Genomic DNA, 22658 nt, shown 5'->3' on the forward strand with positions numbered 1-22658 from the left:
GGATTTAGGAATTAAAAGATTTATGTCAAAAGTTTAAATCTTTGTCTCAGAGTATAGCTTCAGTTATTCCTAAATTCTTTCTTAGATCAGTAGTGTTTTGGAGCCAAGGGTCCTCTTTTTCCTGTAATTAAATTTATCAGCAAATGACAGTTTCAGCATGGTATTTTAAAAGAAAGAGAAAGAAATTGTGGAAAAAACAATCTGTAGAGGCAGTACTAGAGCTGCCACAAGCAGTATTGTGCAGTAATGGATGTAGTTAATGTAATGAACCAAGCTGATTTTATCACAACCTGTAAGTTGGAAGTGGCTGAGGTCACTTGGTCTGTTCAGCCTGGAGGAGACTGAGGGGAGATCTCATTGCAGTTACAACTTTGTGAGGGCAAGAGGAGGGGCAGACACTGATCTGTGCTCTGTGGTGACAGTGACAGGACCTGAGGGAATGGCCTGAAGCTCTGTCAGGAAGGTTTAGGCTGGATATCAGGAAAAGGCTCTTCACCCAGAGGATGGTTTGGCACTGGAACAGGCTCCCCAGAGCAGTGCCACAGCAGCAGCCTGGCAGAGCTCAAGGAGTGTAATGGGTTGGCACCACTCAATTAGTGGCTTGTCTTCATTTTCTTCTGCCTTCACTCAGAGTCAGGATTAAAACACAAAGGAGGCAGATTTCTTGTTTGGACTTAGTTTTTTATTAAATCTTATCTAAAGTACAGAGTTCTGCAACACTTCTAGCTACCAGCTGAAAAAGAAGTGAGCAAAATGGAGGTGAATCTAGCTAGTTACAAGGTCTTTTAGAGCTAAACAGTTGGATTTAAAGCAAACACACCTATATTATTTATACTTTTGTCCCAATAACCCTGTGACCCACAGTGTAGCACTAACTATCCAACCAAAAACTACTACCTGAAATCATGAAGAAAAAGGAAGAAGGAACAGAAAGGAGAAAGACACAATGCCCAAACCCCTCCATCTTGTCCCATACCTATTACCATATTCTAAAAACCCCAAATTTACAACCCTTCACCATGTGAAGTTACACACTTCTGTTCTAACTCCACAGCAGTGATTCTAACTCCATCACTCAGATTGGGAAGCCTTCTCCAAGGCCTCAAGTCAAAAGCAGTGTTCTCCTGGGGGTTAGTGTCAGAAAGCACAGAAAGTTCAAAACTCCCAGGCTTCTGGCTTCCAACATTGGAGCATTTGGACAATGGACTTCTTTGGGATGGTGCTGTGCAGGGCTGAGAATTAGACTTGGATCCTTGTGGGTCCCTTCCAACTCAGGATATTCTATGGCTCTAGAATTGTATTTTATGAAGTAAATTAACTCTATTATTTAGTCAAGTAACTTAGTGGATCCTAATAAAATCAAATAAACTGAGTTTGGTAATTAAAATATATTCTAGAATTTCTTCCTGTGTGTAAGAATTCCTGGAATCTTGATGTTAAAATGTACTTTTCTTATTAGTCCTTGTAATTAGATATTAAAGAAACAAAGGGAAAAAGAAGACCTACTTTGTCTTGGTAGCAGTGCATAATATCCCTCAGCCAGGGTGAAGTGACATTAACTGAATGATTAAAAAATTATTATTATTTCTGGTAAATTTCCACTGGAATAGGAGTGACTGGAGTTAAACCAGCGTGGCTTTCATGATACACTAATTCCAGTAGACTTTTCATGTAAACAAACACATGTATTTTTTGCTTAATATGACCTTTTTTAGAAATTAACTGAAAAGTGCCATCATGTATCATTCAGATAATGTAAATTTTGTGTATTCCTCAGTATTTCTTTGAAAGGTCCATTTGAAGGGCATTGTTATTCCAAACAGAACCACTTTCATCCTTGTTCATTCTTGCCAGACTTAAAAAAACTTCTGAGATGTTCCTGTTGGTAAAATTGTTTATAGCTTTCTTATTTAGGAGATGTGACACTCTTTCCAATTTTTACATTGAAATTGAATTACAATTTCAAGTTCAAGCTCATTGAAATTTCTGTATTTTAGGGTTGTATCCTGGATGTCAATACTTCAAAGTGTTGAAGTATAGGTTGCTCATGTTGCAGGGGCTTGTAATTATACTGGAGAGTGTGTAAGCTTCCTGTACAACCAAGTGCAAGATGCAGGAGCAACAAATCATAAGGAACATCATAAGACTGGCAGAATAAAAAGTATTTAGCATAGTGTGCTGAGAGATGTAGCCGTCAGTAGTGCACCAAAGTAAGAAGTCTATGCTGCATAAGGAAAAGCAAAATGTGAGTTTGAATTGGAGGAAGCAGGATCTTTATACAGAAAAGCTTCAGTTTTAATGTTACCTAAATGTAACAAAAAAATTAAAAGCATTGATATATGAGATGTGATTGTGTGTTTTAAGTTGAGCTAAAAGGCTTCCTGATGTTTGTTTTGGCGAAATATAGAAGAAAATGTTTAGAAGGGAATTACATATTCCTGTGTTTTGTATGAGAGATAGGAGAAAGAATAAAACAGGAATCATAGGATATATATTTGGAATTTTGCCTTTTGATGTGTCCGATAAAATGTTTAGAGTTTTTCGTCTATCACTGATTTTTAGCAGCAGCATCAGCTAGTCAATTTTTGTCGTACACTTGTTTTTTTTTTTTTTGGTTTTTTTTTAATAGGGGAAAGCATTCTAGTAGTGATGCTGCCATATATAGTTAATGTTTGTGAAATAGTGCAGGTAGTCAAGAATTTAATGTCTTAAGTCAGAATTCTAAGGCAACAGTGGATAAGCTGTTACCCCCTGTTGGTGTAGCATTTTGTTTAGGTAAAAAGGGTTCTATTCACTTGTTGCTTCTTCAACTACTCCAGCAAACAGAAAGATACTAATTATGTACTAATTCACAAATTGCTGTGAAACTTTGTGTATTGAGTTTCCATTATCAAAGGAAAGCTTTAGAAAGAACGTGAAATCTTGGGTAGCCTTCAAGTTCAGTTACTTACTTTTAAGGAAGAGACAATCCAATGTAATTAGTAAAAAAATTTTACGTGTAAATGGACACATATGAAAGTACAGTCCCTACTTCTGTTGAGTAATCAGATCAAAGTATCTCACTTGTGAGCAGACTCAGGTGTAGAGGGATTTGTTTGGTTTTTTCTGTTATGAGTTGTCTGTGAGAAATAAATATATCCTTTTTGAAGATAAATAATTCAAGCACAGAGAAAAGGCAATCAAGGCACAAATCTTGTTGTTTTGTTCAGTAACCTGCTCAGCTTTCTAAAAATCCATAATTTCTTGTGCAAGTGGCAAAGCTGGACAGAAGTGACAAGCAGCAGTGAATGACATTTGGATGAAAATGTTTTGAACTGGACCGCACAGATTATTTTCATGGAATATCAAGATGTAATGGTGTAAAAAATGAATAACAGTAAATAATTCTTCAGGACTAAATGCAAAACAACATTTTATACTTATAAATATTTATAAGTATAATATACAAATTGTGTACTTAAAATAATTTAAAGGGCTAAAGTGTCGTAGATCAAGCTCTAAAAAAAAAAAAAACCCAAACCCAAGTTATAATTAAAAACGAGCTTACATATTAAGTTTAATTTTTTTTGTCCTAGAATCCTAAAGATAATTGGCATTTTTCAGATCATAGCCCCTAGCTACTTGCTTTGTGTACAGAAGAGATAATATTGCATTTGTAAATGAATAATTGAAACATCACTAAGATAACTGTGTGGTTTTGTACCCCATTACTAGCTAAGTAGTGGTGTGATGTAGAGTGGTATGATGTGAAAGCTCCAAAAACAATTAACTAGATATTAACATCTGAGGATTTTTGTTGTTTTGGTCATATATATTTGAAGATGTCATTGTTTTCTGAAGAGTTTGAAATATCTTTTGTTAATGAAAAATTATGTCATAACAAGCAAGTTATTATTGGAGAAATAGGTGCTAATTGGATATTTAAGATGAAGAGATGGTAAGTTTCTGTGTTCTAATACTTCTGATTCTAGTGATGATAACAACAAAATGGAATTGAAGTGTTGTTAAGGTAATACTTCTGTAATGACTGTGACTTTCTATGTCACTTCCATAGCCAGCAATTTAATTAATCTTGGCAACTTTGTAGAAAGACGTTTGTTCTTTTGGTATTTCTGAGACTGCCTTATATTTTAATGAATTTCAAACAGAAACGCAGAATTTCATTGTTGTTTTTCTTAAGAATGGGAAATAATTATGAACCGTATTCAAGTAGGACCTCTGAATTTAAAGTATGACTTTGAGAAAATACTGAGTTTTCTACTGATTTCTGATAGTAGAAGAAAGCACTGAGACCCTCTGAGAGATTTTAGAATGCTTTTCATGGTACAATTAACTCCCAGACAACTCAGAATTTGTTACAATATGTTTTGAATCAAAATAATACTTCTGGTGAATGTGGCATAGATGTAATTTTAATGTAAAAAAAGAACTTTAAATTTTTTTCTGTCTATGAAGTGTACCTGCTTGACACTTAAGCTGAGAAACTAACTGAAGGATTAATGTCATGTATAAAATCTGTATTCATAGATGGCAATCTGTACACATTGCATGTGAAAAATTGAAGTGCATTTTTTCCCCCTCGCTTTATAATGGTAATACTTTACAGGATTTCAGTTTGATAATTTACCTAATCTGTGAACAAGTATTCTAAGACTCTTTACATGAGTGCAAATTGATACAGAAATATAATTTTCAAGTCCTATGTTCACACTGAATGACATAAATTATTAATTAGTTTTGCTGCAGCTAAAGTTTCATTCTTTTTGTAAGGTATCAGCCAATGTTTCTTTTTTCACTCCAGAAAAATGTCATCAGATACTGTGTTTCCATAGAGAACTATAAGGCTTTCAGACAGTGCCTTTTTTAACTACTTAGCGTCCAGGAAGTACTGGAGAAAAAAACCCCAAATTATTCACCTTTCAGTTCCTTTTAGGTTATGGTTAACTTCCTTAAGCACATATTTTGATGGATCAAAGCAGTTTAATTGCTGAATAATGTAAGCACAAGTAAAAATTTAAAAATTGCAATTTAAACCTACAGTTTTAAAAGATCAAATGTGGCATGTGAGAGTGTTTTCCCCTGAAGATATTGTACAGTTGATATATCCTATTAAAGGAAACTGTCACTGCCCTTTGTTGAGAATCATTCCATGACTGGAATTCAGATAAATCTCCTCCTCAAACCAGTGTGGACCCTGAATTTAAGCAAAGTTGCTTAGGACAGCCTGCTCCAATAAGAAAGCAGTCCTTCTCACAGTTCATTCAAAGGACCCATGATCTTTATCTGCCTTCTGATCTGTCTTCTTTTTTTGCCTTCTCATCACTTTCTGGCTTGTTCTGTATACCTCAAATTAGTGACACACTTTCTTCATATCTCACACTGACTTCCTTCCTGAGCATCATTAACCTTTGCCACCTTCTGCTGCTCTTTCACTTCTGCTGGTCCCTGTGTTCTGATGAATCACAGTTCCCTCCTGCTGCCTTTTCTGCCACTGCCTCTGTATTTGATAGGTGTTATGGCTGGAAGTTATTGAAGATGAAGATTTTCTGTTCTGGGCCCAGTCTCTAGTCTAATTTGGGTCAGGATCAATAATTCAGAGAAAACAGAGTGTTGTTCCAATAGCCTCAGATATTCTCAGTTATCCATATGCAGCCTTGGAAGGGATGGGAGCATGCCTGCTGCCAGCAGAACTCTGGGAGGTTTCATCTGTTAAGCTTTGAGGTCAAAAATTAATATATATGAACTGAGGCTTTTGTCAAATCTCAGAGTATTCCCCTGTGTGGGAAGATTCCTTGAAAATGGTAAGCAGACACCTGACAGACAATAAAACATGCCAAATTTCATGATAATTAGAAAAAAAGCAAAATCTGCCTTTTCTCTCTGTTCCAGAATAGTAATCCATTTTCTCACCTTGTTGCCCTTCTTGATGCAGCAGGATGTCTCATTTGTAGTTGTTGGCAAGTTCCTTTTCATGTGAAAATTTTCAGGGATGGTTTAGGCAAAATATTACATGATCTCTTCTGGTCAGAGGTAAGAAGTAAAGCAAAAAAAAATAATTATCAGTTTTAGATAGGTCGGGATGTCCAGCTCAAAACAGAAATGCAAATCTGTCCAATTTGTTTTTCATGGTGGAAGGCACATTTCTTTGGATCTTTCTTTCTTTGTCAGATTTAAAAGACACCTGTATAATAATTTAGGAACAGCACCACAGACACAAATGTTCCCTGTCATCCTGCAAAACGAACTGAGGAGTTTGTGGAACTGCATGTGTTTCTCAGTCAGTACTTTTACATAGATGTAGGAGCCCAGATTTACAAAGGGCATATGTCGAATCAGAGAATGATTTCATTTGGAAGGCTCCTGGGAAAGTAATTTGCAGTTCAGTCCCCTGCTCAAAGCAGGGATAACACTGAAGTTGGATTCTATAACTGATCTAGGCAATCTGTTCCAGTGATAAACTCCTCTCATTCTGGATTTTTCATGCCTCATCTCCAATTGGAACTTTTCTTGTAGTTATTTTGGACTCTTGCATCTTGTCCTTTTGTATTATATCTCTGAGAATGCTGAGTCTGTTGCCAATTTTTCTTTAATCCCACTCCTTTTTAAATAGTGAAAGATGCAGCATTATAGTCCTAAAGTGAAGTGCCAAGATCTTGGCAAACAGGATTTGTAAATATGAGAAAACTTAATAAATCTTTCTTAAATAGAAAAAAAAAAAATCAACCCCCAAGAACAGAATTTATGGAGTTGAGTGTAGAGTCTTGCAAAGTCAGCAGGAAGAAAAGGGATATCCCAGCTTTCATCCAGGATGATGCAGTTGTGTTCAGTTCTGAAAGATGTCTTGTCTGTGTGTAATGGCCACAAAATCCACTCTAGGTGTTACTCTTCCTGTTTAGAATGCAGGTTTGAGTCATAACTGAACCTATAATGTTTCTTAATTATCAGTACATTACTGATAAGCCAGTTAACAGATTAATTAATCTGTTACATATCACTAGGAATCACAGTTCTGTAATGCTTTACATGGTTGTTAATTGAATGCAGTTATTGAGTTCTATCACATTTTTGCCTATAAATTGCACCCAAATATTATTGAATTGCACTTTTATAACCCTTCACTTTAACCTCCCACCCTACTTCATAATTAATTTGCAATCCTAATTAATTTCCAATTTGGGAACCTTAGGAATCCTTCCCTCTGACATCCTGGCAGCCTTTTATTAATGAAGTACTCAGCTTCATTAAAGTCTTCGGGCATCTCCACTCCTTTCAAAAGATCTTCCCACTCATTTCTTGAACTGCCTTTATAAGTTTTTACTTATTTCTCACATTTCTAGACTCTTGTTTTTGCCGCTCTTCTATATCCCTTACTCTGCCCACTCTCTTTTCAAATAAACAAGCTGCCCTTTAGACACTATTTCCCCATTGCTTCAATTTGCCACATCCATTTGCAGATTTCATATTTCTAAAACCTGCTCCTTGATAATCTTGACCTTAAATGGTGTAATCGATGTTGTTAGATGCTCGTGGGTGTCAAAGATGCTACACCTTTCAAAGATCCCCAATACTGCCTTGCACTTACCTGCTTAACAGCAATTTAATTTATGCAATTTATGCAATTTTTAATTGCATATTCTTTATTTTACATAGTCTCTAAGACATGTCAGTCCACTTTGGCCTTTTTTCCCTCTACCTGGTTTTAAGTGTGCTGTATCTTTATTCCAGTTTCTATTAGCTCTTTCCTGGCTCATAGGCAAGTGGACATACATGGTTTTTCTCACTCTGTTTTTTGCTCATTAAGTATCCTGCTTACCAGGGAGCAGGGTGGGCCAGCTGGACTCTGAGGGAAGAGGAGCCAGGCGCTGAACATAGAAGGGTGGACAGGGCTAGGGCTCAGTCCCTCCTCAGCAACACTGTCTCAGAGCTGGCCCTGAGCAGAGTAGCCAAACTTCAAGAAGCTGGGGTGCTCTTACCTCCTTTCCAGTGCTGTCTCTCAGGTGTTCCATCAGAAATCATTGGTTTTGGCAGCTTCTGATGATCTCCTCATTCTTCTGCAGGGATTTCCAATCCTCCATCAGAACCACTTGATCTCAGTGTCAGTCCCTCTCAGATGCTTTTCTATTATTTGAAAAGATGGTTAAATATTAACTCAGATTTAAATGGTGGGGTTTTAGTTATTTAAATGGTGGGGGCTTAATTACATGTTGCATATAGGTTTGCATCTTTCAAAGTGTTTATAGTGATAATTTCTGATAATATTACAACTTTGCAAACTTCTACAAGGTTTTTAAAAATGTGTTTCTTTCTGTTTCTTTTAGTATCTCCTGAAGCAATTGGATTCCTGTCTGCAGTTGGGGTGTTCATTATTCTCATGTTGCTACTTTTCCTATATATTAATAAGAAGATGTGTATTGAAAATGTTAGTGGTTTCCCAGATCTCGATTCAGGATACACTACAAGAAAGAATTCACAAGATAAACTTTGTAAGTATCCAACGTACAGTGTACTACATTTAATTATAAGAATGAACATTTTTACAAGGATGTAGCAACACAACAATGTTGGCTTTTCCTGTAACTGCAGTACTTGAAAGGAGCAAACCTTTGTATACATAAGCCACAGAAATTCAACAGCTGTATAACCAAAGAGATGGATTTACTTATGGAGAGATACTTCTCTTGCACTCTGAGAATACCCTTGAACTTACTTTAAACATTCCATGATTTTGTATAATTAAATCTTTTCAGGTAAATTTGTGAATGGGATTATTGGATTTTCACTCAGCCTGTTAAAACCCTTTTTCATACTTTTGGGCAAGGTCTAGCTTTTGTTTACCTGGAAAATAATTTTAAGGAATAATTTCAGTGGTATCTTATATCTGACTAACACATTATTAAATATCTTTTAATACAACTAGGTTTTTAAGGATCGTGTGTAAGGAAAGAAATTAAATTTTGAAAAAGATATTGAGGGTTGGTAAAACAGTTTTGTGAAAATTGAACAGGCTTTGTTAGCTGATTTGAGAGAAGGAGACAGGCACCAGAGAACAGAATGTGAAATCAAAGAGGCCTTCTTCCCCTCTACCTCTCTAAAAGATGGAGCTAAATTTTTATTTTCAATTTTCCAGGAAACGAAAAAAAAAAAAAATTCTCCCCAGAAATTGTCTGTCATACTAACTTTCTTTTTTTTTGCTACAAAACAAATCTTGATATTCCAAAATACCTTGTGTCGAAAACAACAAATATTTTGGGGTGAAGAAGTCTCCGCAATGTGTTATGTTGTGTTAAAAGCTTGTTTTAGTGTGACATTGATGAAAATTTAAATGTCTCACAACTTCTTCTTCACAGGTTAGAATAAAAAAAAAAATCCATCTCACTCAATTGTCTTGTTTTTGAAAATAATGAATTTTATTATGGTTAGTTGATGCTGCAGTTGATGAAAGACTATGGTTTTGCTGGTTGACTGTGGCTTCATTTCAAGATGTTTATTTAGCTGTTTTCTTATTATTTTCAATGATTATTGAATGAAAAGAGAAAAGCTGCAACTTCCCCTGGTAAATATATTGATTTTTGAGATAGCAAAGGCTCTGAAATTGAAGCTGGAGAAGCAGAATGATCAGTTTGTGAAACAGAGGACCTCACTGAGCTTTGCTGCATAGGCTGGACAAATGGCGTTTTTTAGAAACCTTCACCAAAATCTGAGCCTTCCCTCTGTGTCTTCCCTGGTGGACACGCTCAGCAGTGCTGTGGATGACCTGGCCAGTGTTGTTGGGGAGGTTGGCTACTCTGTAGCTGACTCAGTGACAGAGCAAGTAACGAGCATGATCAATGGCCTGCGGACAGAAGATGAGAGCTCCAGAACGCAGGGTGATAAACCTGGGGAAGGCAGAGAGGAACACACACCATCATTAACTCATTCTCAGGAAATTAATATGAAAACAAAGAGAGGTGCTGCAGAACATGAAGAGACTCATAATTCTAATTCATTAGATTTTGTGAAAAAAGGTACAACTCAAGTTGGAGTATCTGACCATGTCTTGAGCAAAAACCAGTTAAGAGGCATAGATAATAATCCTCTCAGTGATACAGAAATACCTCAGGATTTGAAGACTGTAGAAGGACCTTTTAAAAGGGAAGTAGCAAGGGGAAGTAGTGAGTGTTTTGTAAATGATAAGTTCTTGAGGGATAGTAACCTGAAAAGTAAAAAACTTACAGTGGAGCAATCTATTGAGGAGCAAGATAATTGTCTATATGCAGTATCAGATAATTTGAAGAATCGTGAGCATAAAAAAGTCAAACCGCAATCACCTGGTGCTGATATTAAAGATTCTGATAAAGTGCACAGTATGAATGTTCCCCAAGATTTAGAAACAAAACAGAAGGCAAAATTATCAGACCCCAGCTTGAAGAAGATGCACAGTGACCATCCCAATTGCCTTAATGAAATCAAAGAAAAGAAATCTGAATCCTTCTTAGAGAGAAAAAGAAAACCTGTCTCAAAGGATGAAGACGGTGTGTCAACTGCAGTTGCAAATGAGGGTAAAAGGAAAAGCTCAAAGAAATTAGAAAGAGAGCTATGTAATAAGAAGACAGCAGGAAAAGGTGAGGAGTCTGTCAGCAAACTGCATTCTTCAGCCTTTCCTGAAACTTACGATATTTCCTACTTTTTTCACCTAATTTACACATTTAATAATAGGGTTTCCTCTGAGTGAAAGTAGGTTTGTTTCAGTGCTTCATTTTCTAATTATGTTGATATTTCTTGGAAGTTAATTACTTTCCAAAGTATTACTTAGAGGAACTGATTAATAAATGCCTTTTCTATGTTTTAACTTTATTCTTTCTCTATACAGTTTTTCTTGCCTTCTAAGCCTTGTGTGGTTTCTGCTGAAAACTATGAATTAATTAATACTGGAAATTAATACTTGTTCTGTGAAAGTGATTTTTATTTTGTTTCATTTAAAAGCATTGCATAAGATGTGCTATGATGATAAAAGGAATAACTTCTTCTGCATTTACATTACAGTAGATCTTCAGAATATTTCTGGGATACTTAAGACAGTGATTTCAAGACAGAATGAGAAATGAGAAACTCAATAAGAAGTGGCAATTTAGTGATTTTAAGTATAGAAAGAAGTGAATGAGGCTTGTCTTAAAGTTGAAGTCTTAAAAGAAAACCTGTGTTGTTGTTATGGATACTTTATGTGCCATCTTCGACATCCAATCTTAGTGTGATAAGGGAATTGCAATAATAGTTTGTGAGTAAGGGGTAAAACCTTGCATTTTACATACTTTTGCAGGCTGCATAGTAAGTTTTTAGAAAACAACACATGCTTTTCCAGAGGTGCCGATTCCATAAAGAAATGAATTATTTCCTGATAGAAACCCATTTCTTTTCCTTCAGTTGTGTGTGTTTTCCTTATCTGAAACTTTCAGTTATCTACTTTGTTGAGTTTTGGTTTGGTTTTGTTTGTTTGGTTTTATTTTTTTTTTTTAGTTTGAATTAGGAGTGTTTTCCATGTTTGTATGATTAACTGTGATCTTACCTATTTCTTTACATAATAATATATTTGTAAGGTGTATTCTCTCAAAAGTGGCATTTAGGTCCCATAATAAGCAAATTAATAGCATTCAATGGGTTAATAATTTCTCATTATCTGTGAAATAAAGGAAAGGTTTTGCTAAATAAATAAACATATATAAACATAAAGAGAAATTCTCTTAGCCAAGTTTCCAAATAAGGTATAAAAATCAAATAAGAAGTGGCAAGCAAAGGCATACAATTCTGAGATTTTTTAAATTTTTTTTAATGTACAGGAAGCTATTTTTTCCCAAGAAACTGACACTGATCTGCTTTTTAATTAAAAAAAAAAATTTGCATGGATAGCTTATGTTTAAACTTTGAGGAGGTTTTAAAGTCCTCTGAAGAGGTCTTGCTTCATGACTTATAATAATGTATACATTCTCATTTTTTATGGTATTAACTGGAGAAAAAAAATGCTGTCATTGAGAACTTCTGGTTGCTTACAAAAGTCAGTGTATTATTAGAGACATAACTTTCAACTCGTCTTTCAAACATGTTGCTGCCATATTTTATACTATTCCATTCTTTATGCAGGCTGATTAATGAAACTGATTTCATATTTGTGAATATATTTCTTGTAATGTTAAGGGGTGCACCTAATACTGATGTCTAGCACTGTATTTTAGGCCTGGTATGCTCTGTTTTAATTATAGTTGTGGAAATCTGTAGAAGTTTAAACGTGGCAGGTTTCAACTCCTGGAGGGTTGTATGAGATATAAAATTTTACTCTGTGTTACAGCAAAGGAGATTCCTTTTCTGGGCAGCCTCCTGCAGTGAAGGTGTTAGCCAGAATATATCCTTCTTGGTGTGATATTTTCAGTAAATGATCACTGAAATTGGACTTGCTTTATAGCCATCCATAAATGGGAAGACCCACATCTGCTAGACTTTAATTAATAGTCTAGAATTGAAAGATGTAGTTGCTCCTTAGAAGTCTTTTAGGGCTCCATTTTTACTATAAATAGTAAAATAAGTTGATGTACACCTTGTGTGTAGAGCTGGTAGCCCCACATGCAGTTAAGGTTTTCTGACAATTTCCCTTTCAAGACCTTATTATGAGTTTCCTAAATTGTGTGCCAAATTTGAAAGAATTGTGAAGAAATGAGGCATTCTTTCTGTCTGAGATCATATTTTTTGTTTTTTTCCTAAGTTGTAGTTTAAAATCTTTAATTGTTTCCAAAAATAGGCTATGGGAAAAACATGGTGGGTATGTGCAAAAAAAAAAAAAAAAGGTAGATTTCACCTCAGCTTAACAAAGATGCTGTGGCACTTTTGTGTGTTGGAATATGTGCTTGAAATGTGGGAGAGCACTTCTCCCATGTCAGAGATGTTTATATTCTTCTTTGACAAAGTTTGACAAAGTTGTAAATTTCTGGAAAGTTTGCTTTTTGAAAAGACATGGTAAACACTTCTTATACTTTGCTTGTTAAATTCACTGACCATCCCATTTGCACTCATATGCTTCATTGTGGGGATTGAAGAATGGAGCAGGTTTTACCCTGCCTTTGATGCTTATGGTTACTAAGGGACACTGGAGGTTTGAACAGAAGAATTGAGAATAAACATATTCTATGTGAGGAAAGACACTTCTTGAACAAATAGGACCTGATGGACATGGTAGCTTGGGATTTGGACTAGGAAGGGTGACAGCTGTGGAGGGAAATCATAACTTCATCTGAAGGTGGAAAGACCAAGGTTGCATGAGTAGTTGGTCAGGTGCAAGTAAGGTGAATTTGGGATTGAATAGCCAAAGGGAATAGAGAAAAATCACAATAAGAAACCAAAAGTGGGTGCTTGGAGCAAGAACCTGGAAATGGGGCTGGGAGGCAGGAACTTGGCAGAGGATTCTACTTGGATAAAGCAGAATCTTTCCAAAAGATTTCTTACCTAAACTTGCAGCAGAGGTTTTTCTGTATGAGTACCAGGGAGAAGAAGACCTCTATGGGGAGCTATTCCTAAAAGTAGGAATGATGAACCTCTGTAGTACTAACAGACAAACACTTGGCTGTAAGAGGCCTAGATGGCGGGCATACATTGAGTTAATTTAATTTTAACTGGCTTAATTTTGAATAAGCTGACTCTCTCTTTTAGTAGGAATACCCAGCCAGAGGAGTGAGACTGACTGGGCATGAAGACAGACACTCATGGGAGTGGAAATGCAGATCTGGAGCTGAGGGCCTAAAAGCAGGGAGGGGAGAAGCAGTGATATGTGGCTGGATAGCATGTTAGACAGCATTCCCTCAGATTCAGGAGCTGAGAAAGAGCATTACAGGCTCAAAGCTCTGCTGGTAGTGGAAATGCACTGACAAATCATATACCATAGATTTGCTCTCAGAGTAGAGGTAATGCTGACTTCTGAGTTTACATGAACTCTTAACTCCTCTTAGAGTCTGAGATCTACAGAACCTCTGCAAGGCATGTTAAATTTGGACAGAATCCATTTGAACTTTGGAAAAAAGGAAGGAGGAAATTTTCCCTTTACAGAAATAAAAATACAGCTAATCTGTGATTTGTGGGAGGAAGTCACACTTGAGATGTAGTCAGAAAACGTTGGCCACAGGAGTGGGCACTACAGAACTGCTATAAAAAATTTAATAGATAATTTTCTTTCACATGTAATTTTTGCTGTTGCCAGATGTTTGCAGTAAAAATCTGCATTAATTTCAGTTATTGAACAAGGAGCTGTTTATTGTTAGTTAAATAAAATTGTGCATGCAAACATCTTTCACTAGCATTTTTCCATTTGTTATTGTGAGTTTAAACACTACTGGCATAACCTTCCTAAAGATGATTTCATTGTAGACTTCTTTTTGTAAATCAGTTTCATTTCTATGCTATGCTACATGCTCACAGAAAAATCAGCTGAGAATGTAGGATCAGGAGCTGCTTGCTTGATATGTTAGGTATCCAAATGTAATATTGCAGCAGTGTTGGGTTTACTTCACATAAATTATTTTAAGCATTTTCCTACTTAATGAAGGGTTTCAAGAATGTCTATGTGCTGCCTTAAGTGAATTGATCTGTTTTCTGTTGAATAAGTGTTAGCATGGTTTTTTGGGGCTTAATGATCTTTCAGGTCCTCCAGAAAATGAGAAAAGCTCTCAGCAATTACAAAATCACAATGCTTGTAATTACAACAAGATATTTTTAAAATATTACAGAAATTTTAATTGAAATGGCTTAAATATCTTCAATGATAACCTCTTATGGTTATTTTCTTGTATTCTATTTTGAGCTGTAGTCGATTTGCTTTATTTTATTCAAACAGACAATTCTTATATGAGTAAAGACCAGCATGGTTCATCATCTGAGAGTGAAGATGAAGCACTGGGTAAATATCATGAGGCCTTGTCTAGAACCCAGAGTTCCAGGCTGCCAGTGGTGGATGGCAGACAGCAAAAAAACTATATATGGGAAACCAGACAAAAATATAGTCCCCTGTCTGCAGAATATGATGGATACAGTAGTGAAGCCTCAATAGATGAAGGTAAGAGTGATTTAAAAGCCTTCCTTTTATTCCAAATTTCAGAATTGTGTTCTGGATAAGTCAGTCCAAGATGATAGCAGCTTGGCTAGCAAATAGTCAATGTCTGCAAGAAATATCCAGACACCTCTTATATTAGTGCATGCTCAAAAAAAAAGAAGAAAAAAAAAAAAAGCAAAGCACACACTTGTATGCATTTTTCCAGAAAAACTACAAATGATACAATATCTTGTAATATTAAGTTTCATTTAATTTTATCATTATTAATTTCATTTTTGGGGCAATTTAAGCTGTTTTGATTTAGGAAGGAAACATGGCAACTCTTGTTGAATTTGTGGTATTATAAATAGAAAGAAGACATGGTTTTCCTGTATTGATAAGCTGTTTTAACAGCAAAGTAACTGGAATTGGTTATTGGCTACAGTATATATGGTCATTGCAGTGTGCATTTCTGGAATGTTCTGTATCTTTTCTTCTCTTGAAATGACAGAAAAAAATTACTGCAAAGATTAGATTAATGTGATTTTCAATGGTGCTAAAAGTTGGATTTAAACAGTGGATGTTTTCTTACATGCTGTATATTTCCTGATTTTGAATTGGGGTGACAGCTTGATGTAGAGGCTGAGAATTCTGCTGTCAATATTTTGTCAATATGCTTATTGTATTTGAAAATAGTTGTGTGAGATCTGTGTCTGTAGCCAGTTTCAAGCATGATGAAAAGTGAACTTCTCTGGAAGTTAGGTAAAAGTCAGATTCTGGTACAGGTGCTGGATTATAGTAAGGTATTTTCCTTTAGTATGTTAAAATGCTAAAGTTTTTTAGTGTTTGATGTTTTCTTATAAAAAGTGGTTACACGTAATTAAAATATATTTCACCTTAAATATTGTATACAGTCCAGAAGGGCTTGAAAAAATTCAGGATTTCTACAGTTTGGTATAATTAAATTATATAAAAGTCTGCTTGCTGTTGAAATTTGAAATTAATACACGGTCATTCATGATTCCAAGCTAAGACTTGAAGGACATGAAAACCATATTTCAAGTAAGTTGCAGAGTTTGATCATCAGAAAATTAATTTCTTTCCTTTGCTGTTAAATTGTAGGAAGGCAGGTAGTCTGAGTTCCAGCAAATAGTGAAGTAGATGCAGAAGTGCAGGTGGTAAAAACTGATCCTTGAACACTGTGATGAAGAAGGAATAGGGATAGTAAAAGCATGTTTGGTTTTGATATCTACTGAGATCTCTAACAGTGTTGGTGTCGGGGATATGAAAGATAAAGTACTCAGGGTTTTTTGTGGCTTTTTCACTGCTGGGAAAGAATGATGATGCATATTAACAGGAGATGGAAAAATTATTAGCAAATAATACCAGATATGAGTTGTACAAGACTTAAACAGGGAGACTCCTTTCAGATATCTAGAATAAGACTACTCTGCAGACTACACAATATTCCTCTTTTTATTTTGTAATTGCTCAGACTTTTTTATTAAATCTAATTCATCTTCTAAGTGAAATGTCCCGAGTTCATCTGAGCTTTTTACTTTGGCCCTATAGGATTTAGGCCTCAAAGGCATTGTATATCCAAATTATTTTTTTTTTTTTTTGATAATTGTGTTCCTTATCATCCTTTTAATTCATCAGAATTTGTAGTTACTAGTTTTTATCCAGGGAGTGATAGTTTCCAGTCTGGAAATCTGTATCAGGATTGCAATGTAAGACAAAAGAACCTTTTTGGCAAGTCCAAATACTACATCCAGAAAGTTACAATGGTTACCCCCTCCTCATTTTTTGTTGTACTTATTTTGCTAAGTATATCTTTCACCAGGTGCTATTCCTTTTCAATGCTCTCTTCATTATGGGAGCAGGCTGAATATAAATGCCATTTTTAAGTTTATTGTAATGAAAGAAAATTCAGGGTTTGGAAGCAAAAAGACTTCTTAAAAGCTATCAAAACATTCTAACTTAAAAACTTAAATTTTTAAGCACATAATTCTACTTGCACAAAAACTTTATTAATGTCAGTCTTTTGCTGCTACTTATGAGAGCGTTCTCTTCCCACATTTTACAAGGAATAGAGAATAAACTTTTTTTTTTTTGAGAGCCTGCAAGCATTCTACACTGTGTGTTCAACAAAATGCTTGCCAATTAAAATGAGGAGTTTGTCTCATTTTATTAATCCATTATTCTCAACAAAATTATGTTCAATACTATTAAAAACAAGTTTTGGACATGGTAGCAGATTAACAACCTAACATTTTTCACTTCTCAGTGACCTCAAGGTGGCATACTGGAATAATTAGTGTTAGTACTTTTTATGTTCTTCCTAAATTCCTTCCAAGAATCTTTGCACCATGATAAAAATGTTTAAGAATAGAAGAAGAGACAGTATATGCCTTATGCGATGATCATTACAGAGGGAAAGCTGCCCAACACAGAATTTTGATGAAAAGAGGTGAAAACCTAATGAAGAAGATCTGCAATCAGAAATAAAGGAGAGATTATTACTACCAAGCTGTTCATATGTGTTCAGAGAAGCAGTACACTTAATAGGTGACATTAAAAATCTCTGATTCCAAGGGAGAAGCATCAGTATTCCAGATGTTTCAGTGTGATTTTTTTAATGCAAAACTTTATTGTTCCTTAGACTTGGAAAAAAATTCTACAGAGAAAACTTGATGTCATAGGAATGCTGAATTTTTTTGTTAAATACTTGGCTTTTATGGATATTGAATTATTTTTTTATAAAAAGTATAAAGAAGATGATAGAACAATTTCTTGACTCTTCTGTGGAACAAGCAGTGTGTTCCTATGTGCTTTATTTAATATGAGAAAAAATTGTCAGTGCATTTGACTTTGTGTGCTTCTGTTTTCTCATGTGTGGTTTATCATTTCTACTTCTAAGTCTTTAACATCTTGGCTGTACTTCTGTGGTAAGGCACTGATCAGTCCATATGTTGAGTATATAACACTTGATAGTGTTAAAGTGAAGTGATGAGGGGACAGAATTAATTTTTGTCTCACCACTGATTTTCTCCTGCTCGTTGCCAGTAAAGCAGCCCCTGATCATTAAGGACAAGGGGGAGTGGTTTTAAGGAGATCTGGAAGATCTACTAAAAGAGAGTAGGTTTAGATTAGGTATAAGGAAAAAAAATATTTTCTGTGAGGGTAGCAAGACACTGGAACTGGTTGTCCAGAGAAGCTGTGGATGCCACATCTCTAGCAGTGTTCCAGGCCAGGTTGGATGGATTTCTGAGCAACCTGGTCTGGTGGAAGGTGCCTCTGTCCAGGGCAGAGAGGTTGGAATGAGGTAGTCTGTAAGGCCCCTTCCAGCACAAACCGTTCCATGATTCCATGACTCTCTGCATTCCATCAGAGATAGAGTAGTATGAATAATGAAAATTATATTTAATTTTCAGAAAATTTTGGATTTCTCTGCTGAATTTTCTCTTCAGCAGCTAATCTCTCTCAGATATTATATTTTGCAATAGTGATTTATGTTTTCAAAGGAGTCAAGAAACAGTTTTACTGATAATTGTTTACTCTGAACTTCTTTTTAAATTCATTTGTTTTGATGTGTGTACTTGACTGCATACACAAAATATAACAGAGACAAAAATATAATCTTGTCTTTATTAATACACCCTGTATGTTTTGCTTGCCTTGCTAAAAACATGTATAATATTATATGTTTGCCTCATTCAGACCACCAAAATGTCTGAACATATTATTTTAAGATGTGCTTATTATCAGTTCTGTACTTAATTTATTGATCCATTTTCTGGCTGCATGCCTCTAAAAGCATCATATTTTGAAGCCTGAAAAATTGTGTTGTATGTTTTCATAGCATTCTTTTCTCCTCTAGATGGCCATATTAATCTTTCTTTTCAGCATATTTGTATAGAACTCACATGGCATTTTGTATAACGTTTTTAATACTGAAATGAAGAAAGCTATATGCTCTGCAGGTTTTGTTGGTGTATTTTTATGATGGAATGTTTTAGTAGCACTTTTGGTAATTCTGTGCAATTCAGGGATTTAAATTTTCATTCACAAATACCTGTTTATGGCCAGGGTCTGATGGACTTTATACATTTGTATTGCACATTTTATGCATTTAGATTTTTGCATGTTTTACATATAGATACACAAAATGAAAGATAAACTACTACTGTGCATGGATGCAAGCACTTCTATAGACTGTAAGCCATTGTAAATATAAAATTTTTGCAGTGAACTCCTCATGGACAGCCTTAATTCCAGAGTATACTAAAGGAAAATCTAATTCAATAGAAAATCAAGTTGATGACAAATGTCAATATTAAAAGTAAAATGGTACAGAGGTTTACACCTGAAATTTTCAACTCTCAAAAGACCAAAGGTTTTTAATCTAAGAAAATAGAAACATGTGTAACTACAGGATGTGTGGCTCAATCTCTGTAGTCCGGTCCAGAGTTCCAGGTCAGCTGGAAATTTGAAATCTTAATTTTGCCAATAATATAATTTTTTGTACTTTGTAACATTATCCAGTAAAATATGGATACTTACAGAAGTGACCTCTTTTTCCTGTTTTCCTGATAAAACTTCCTTTTAGATTTTTATAATGTGTATCCTACTTCTTATATTATTTCCTACCATTTCAGTGTTGAATATGTAGTATTGTCTTTATGTGCTCCAACTATTTGTAATATTTTGGAAGAGGGAATTAATATAGATTGTAATATTACACAATTATTTCAGAAAATAAAGAACAAATTCTTTTGGGGGGAGTTTTCTTCCCCCCTAGGAGAGGGAGAAAGCAAGCAAAAACAGTAACATAAGATATTTCTGCTAACAAATAATTTATGGATTGAAATAGGCATCTAAATAAGCAAATGTAAAAATTTTATATTTAGAATTGTCATTAAAATTAAAATCAAAAATCTTTGTTTTCACAATAGAAATAGTTTTTAATATCTATATTGGGCTTTTAAATGGTCCATTCCTTCTAAATAACTTGAATTTTAAAAAAACATAAGGTATTATATTGAATTGGCCTCTTTGTCTCCAGCAGTGGCTTCCTTAACTTTGAAAAGTCAAGCATTATACTGACAAATTGTTTTCAGTATCTCCATAAGCTTCATAGGCAATGTATTTTCTCTAAGGAAATGGTCGTCAAAATTCCTAAAAATTGAAGTTTTTAAACTTAGAAATGTTAAGATAAGTGTATTGAAATTACAGTTTTGCTGGCATATGCCAAAAACTATAGATGGTTCTTTGCTTCTGAAATAAACATTCTCTGAATCCCCTGAGATGGGTTGGGTAGAAGAGGAGAAGAAAACTGTTTGGGTTTTTCATAGTTGTGATTTGTGATATGCTCTATCACAAATGCTTAAAGCATTACCTCTTCAATTGCTGTGCAAAATTCCTATTTAGGAGCAAGCAAGGAGAATTGATCCCACTTTGAGGCAAAATGTCACATCATGAAGGGAAAAGAAGTAAGCTCACTTGCTTATTTAGCATACTTAGATGTACTTTATTTAGCTATAGTTCACTAGTTCAGTGCAACCACGGGTTCCATCTCCAGCCTGTTTTAAAATCTTTTTCTAACTTCTCAGTTGTAAAGCCCCCTGGCTGAAGACATGTTATTTCTGAGATTGGCCCAAGTGCCTTACATTTCACAAGGTTTTTTTGAAACATATGGAAGCACTAAAAGACTGCAGCGAGAAAACATAAGTTCTCTTAAATGAGAATCTGCTGCTCTAGCAGGCATATGCTACTGGATTTTATCCATCTTTTCCATATTGTGAAGGTAGAATATGGTTATTTTTGAAGTTTATCTTCTCCCCTTCTATTCTTCTCTGGGCTTTTGGCACTTCATGTTGATGTGTCTGTGGACATATGTTTGCCTTGTTCCTCAGTGTCAATCTTTGCACGTGAAGGCGACTGTACTTCTGGAATCTCTTGGATCTAATTCTTTATGCGGTTTTCTGCCTTTTCTTTCTCTCTTGTTAGTTTTCATGTCTCAGGAAAAGTCTCCTCATTGAATTACTTCAAATATATATAGAGATTTCCTCTCTGTATCTTTCCAATGTAAACACTGAAAGCTCTTTAACTAGCATCTCAAAAGTGGTGTAGAGGTGAATGTCCCCAGTCTGTTTAAGCAACCTGGTGAGTTTTCATTAGTAAATAATTCTGTGAAGCAGGATCCTGCTAATTCAGACTTACCAGCATGAGGTGAAAGCCTTTGGACAGGCTAAGAGAGGAAAAATGGATCACTTAGTGAATTCCATGATAACCATATTTTTTGCAGCTTAGTTTCTATCACTATTCATTGCATGTAAGTAGATCTATTTTCAAGCCAAGTGTGAGTGAAAACTTACTGTTTTGAAATTATAGAGTGATCTGTATGGTTGTATTGTGTTCAGCAAAATAAGGCCACAAAGTTCTCTCAGAATTGGTCTCTGTAAATTTCAGATACTAAGAATTACAGGCCAAAAAGATGTCTGACATGGAAAGGAACTATGTACTGGTATTCACACTGGAAGACTGAAAGCTTGGTTGAATACTCAATCATAGTTATTTCTCTTCTTTTTCCTCTAATGGGCCTTAAAGAAATAAATAAATTCAATGAAAAGAGTATTTAGAAAGAAGGTGGGCACCCATTTTTTTCTGATGTGTCTTTATCAGATTACCTGTGAGATTTCTCTGGTGTAACACCTATTGGAAGTAAATACTGTTTTTGTCCTGTAACTTTGAATAGGCTTAGAGCTTCAAATAGTATATTCAAAGTACTTTGAAAGGGTCTTTAGTGAAGAGATTTAAGACAAGTCTTAAGACACCTTCAGAGCAGTATTTCTAAATGCTTCAGAGAGTATTTTGAAGGCTGAGTATTGCACCTGTGAATATTCCAGATATTCATACTCCTGTATCTTATCTGATAGTACTTGTGTACCATCAATTGATGTTATTGGTGTGCTTTTTGGAGACTTTGAGGGATTTTCTAGTTACACTATTTCTTTAATTGGTCCAGTTTCCTTATTCTTGTTTTTCTATTATGTGAGCATCTACCTCTGACATTTTTTTATTCTAGGAGTAATTAAAAATCTTTCTGTATTACAGGAGAATGCAGTGATGCAATACTAATGATACAAAGTTCTGATTCCTGATCATGTGTATCTGCCTTCTCTGGTTAATTGAAATGAGCCTTCATTGGCTCCAAGCCCTTAAAAATTGAAGAATGACAGTATCTTGTGATTTTGAAGCTTCTGGGGAGTGTGACTGTTGGAACATTTAAGGATAGTTTTGTAAAAAAAGGTACTTTTGTAATTGAAGGACCTGTAGAATCGTGTCTGTAACTAACCTGATTTGCAATACTTTCTACTTAGTGTCTGTGATACTGTGGGTTTGGGTTTTCTTGTGGTTTTTCTTTAGTCAGGTTTTTGCTTGGGGTTCAGTGGGATTTTTTAGAGTTCCAAAGTAGCTTCTTAGTGCATTATGACAGACCTCTATTGTTCTTCTGTAATAGTGGAAGACAGTTCTCTTAAGTGCTTGAAATTATGATGCGTGTTTCCACAAAATATACTCAACTTGCAGCTACTAAGATGATTTAAAGATTAAC

At 35.1% G+C, this 22658-nt stretch overlaps 1 protein-coding gene across 6 annotated transcripts in view; it reads left to right on the forward strand.

The window, feature by feature from the left end:
- The window catches only part of SYT14 (synaptotagmin 14), an 88303-nt gene that overhangs the window by 18123 nt on the left and 47522 nt on the right, over positions 1–22658 (forward strand). For 2 of the 6 annotated variants that reach the window (XM_056488197.1, XM_056488198.1), the window contains exons 3-4: positions 8319–8483; positions 14849–15067. In XM_056488197.1, coding sequence (XP_056344172.1) covers positions 8319–8483; positions 14849–15067 — 384 coding nt within the window. Of the gene's footprint in view, positions 1–8318; positions 8484–9366; positions 10602–14848; positions 15068–22658 lie in introns of those variants that run through there. The other 4 variants (XM_056488199.1, XM_056488200.1, XM_056488201.1 and 1 more) reach the window with 3 other exon arrangements.

This window comes from Oenanthe melanoleuca, chromosome 3 (assembly GCF_029582105.1).
Source record: "Oenanthe melanoleuca isolate GR-GAL-2019-014 chromosome 3, OMel1.0, whole genome shotgun sequence".
Lineage (NCBI taxonomy): Eukaryota > Metazoa > Chordata > Aves > Passeriformes > Muscicapidae > Oenanthe > Oenanthe melanoleuca.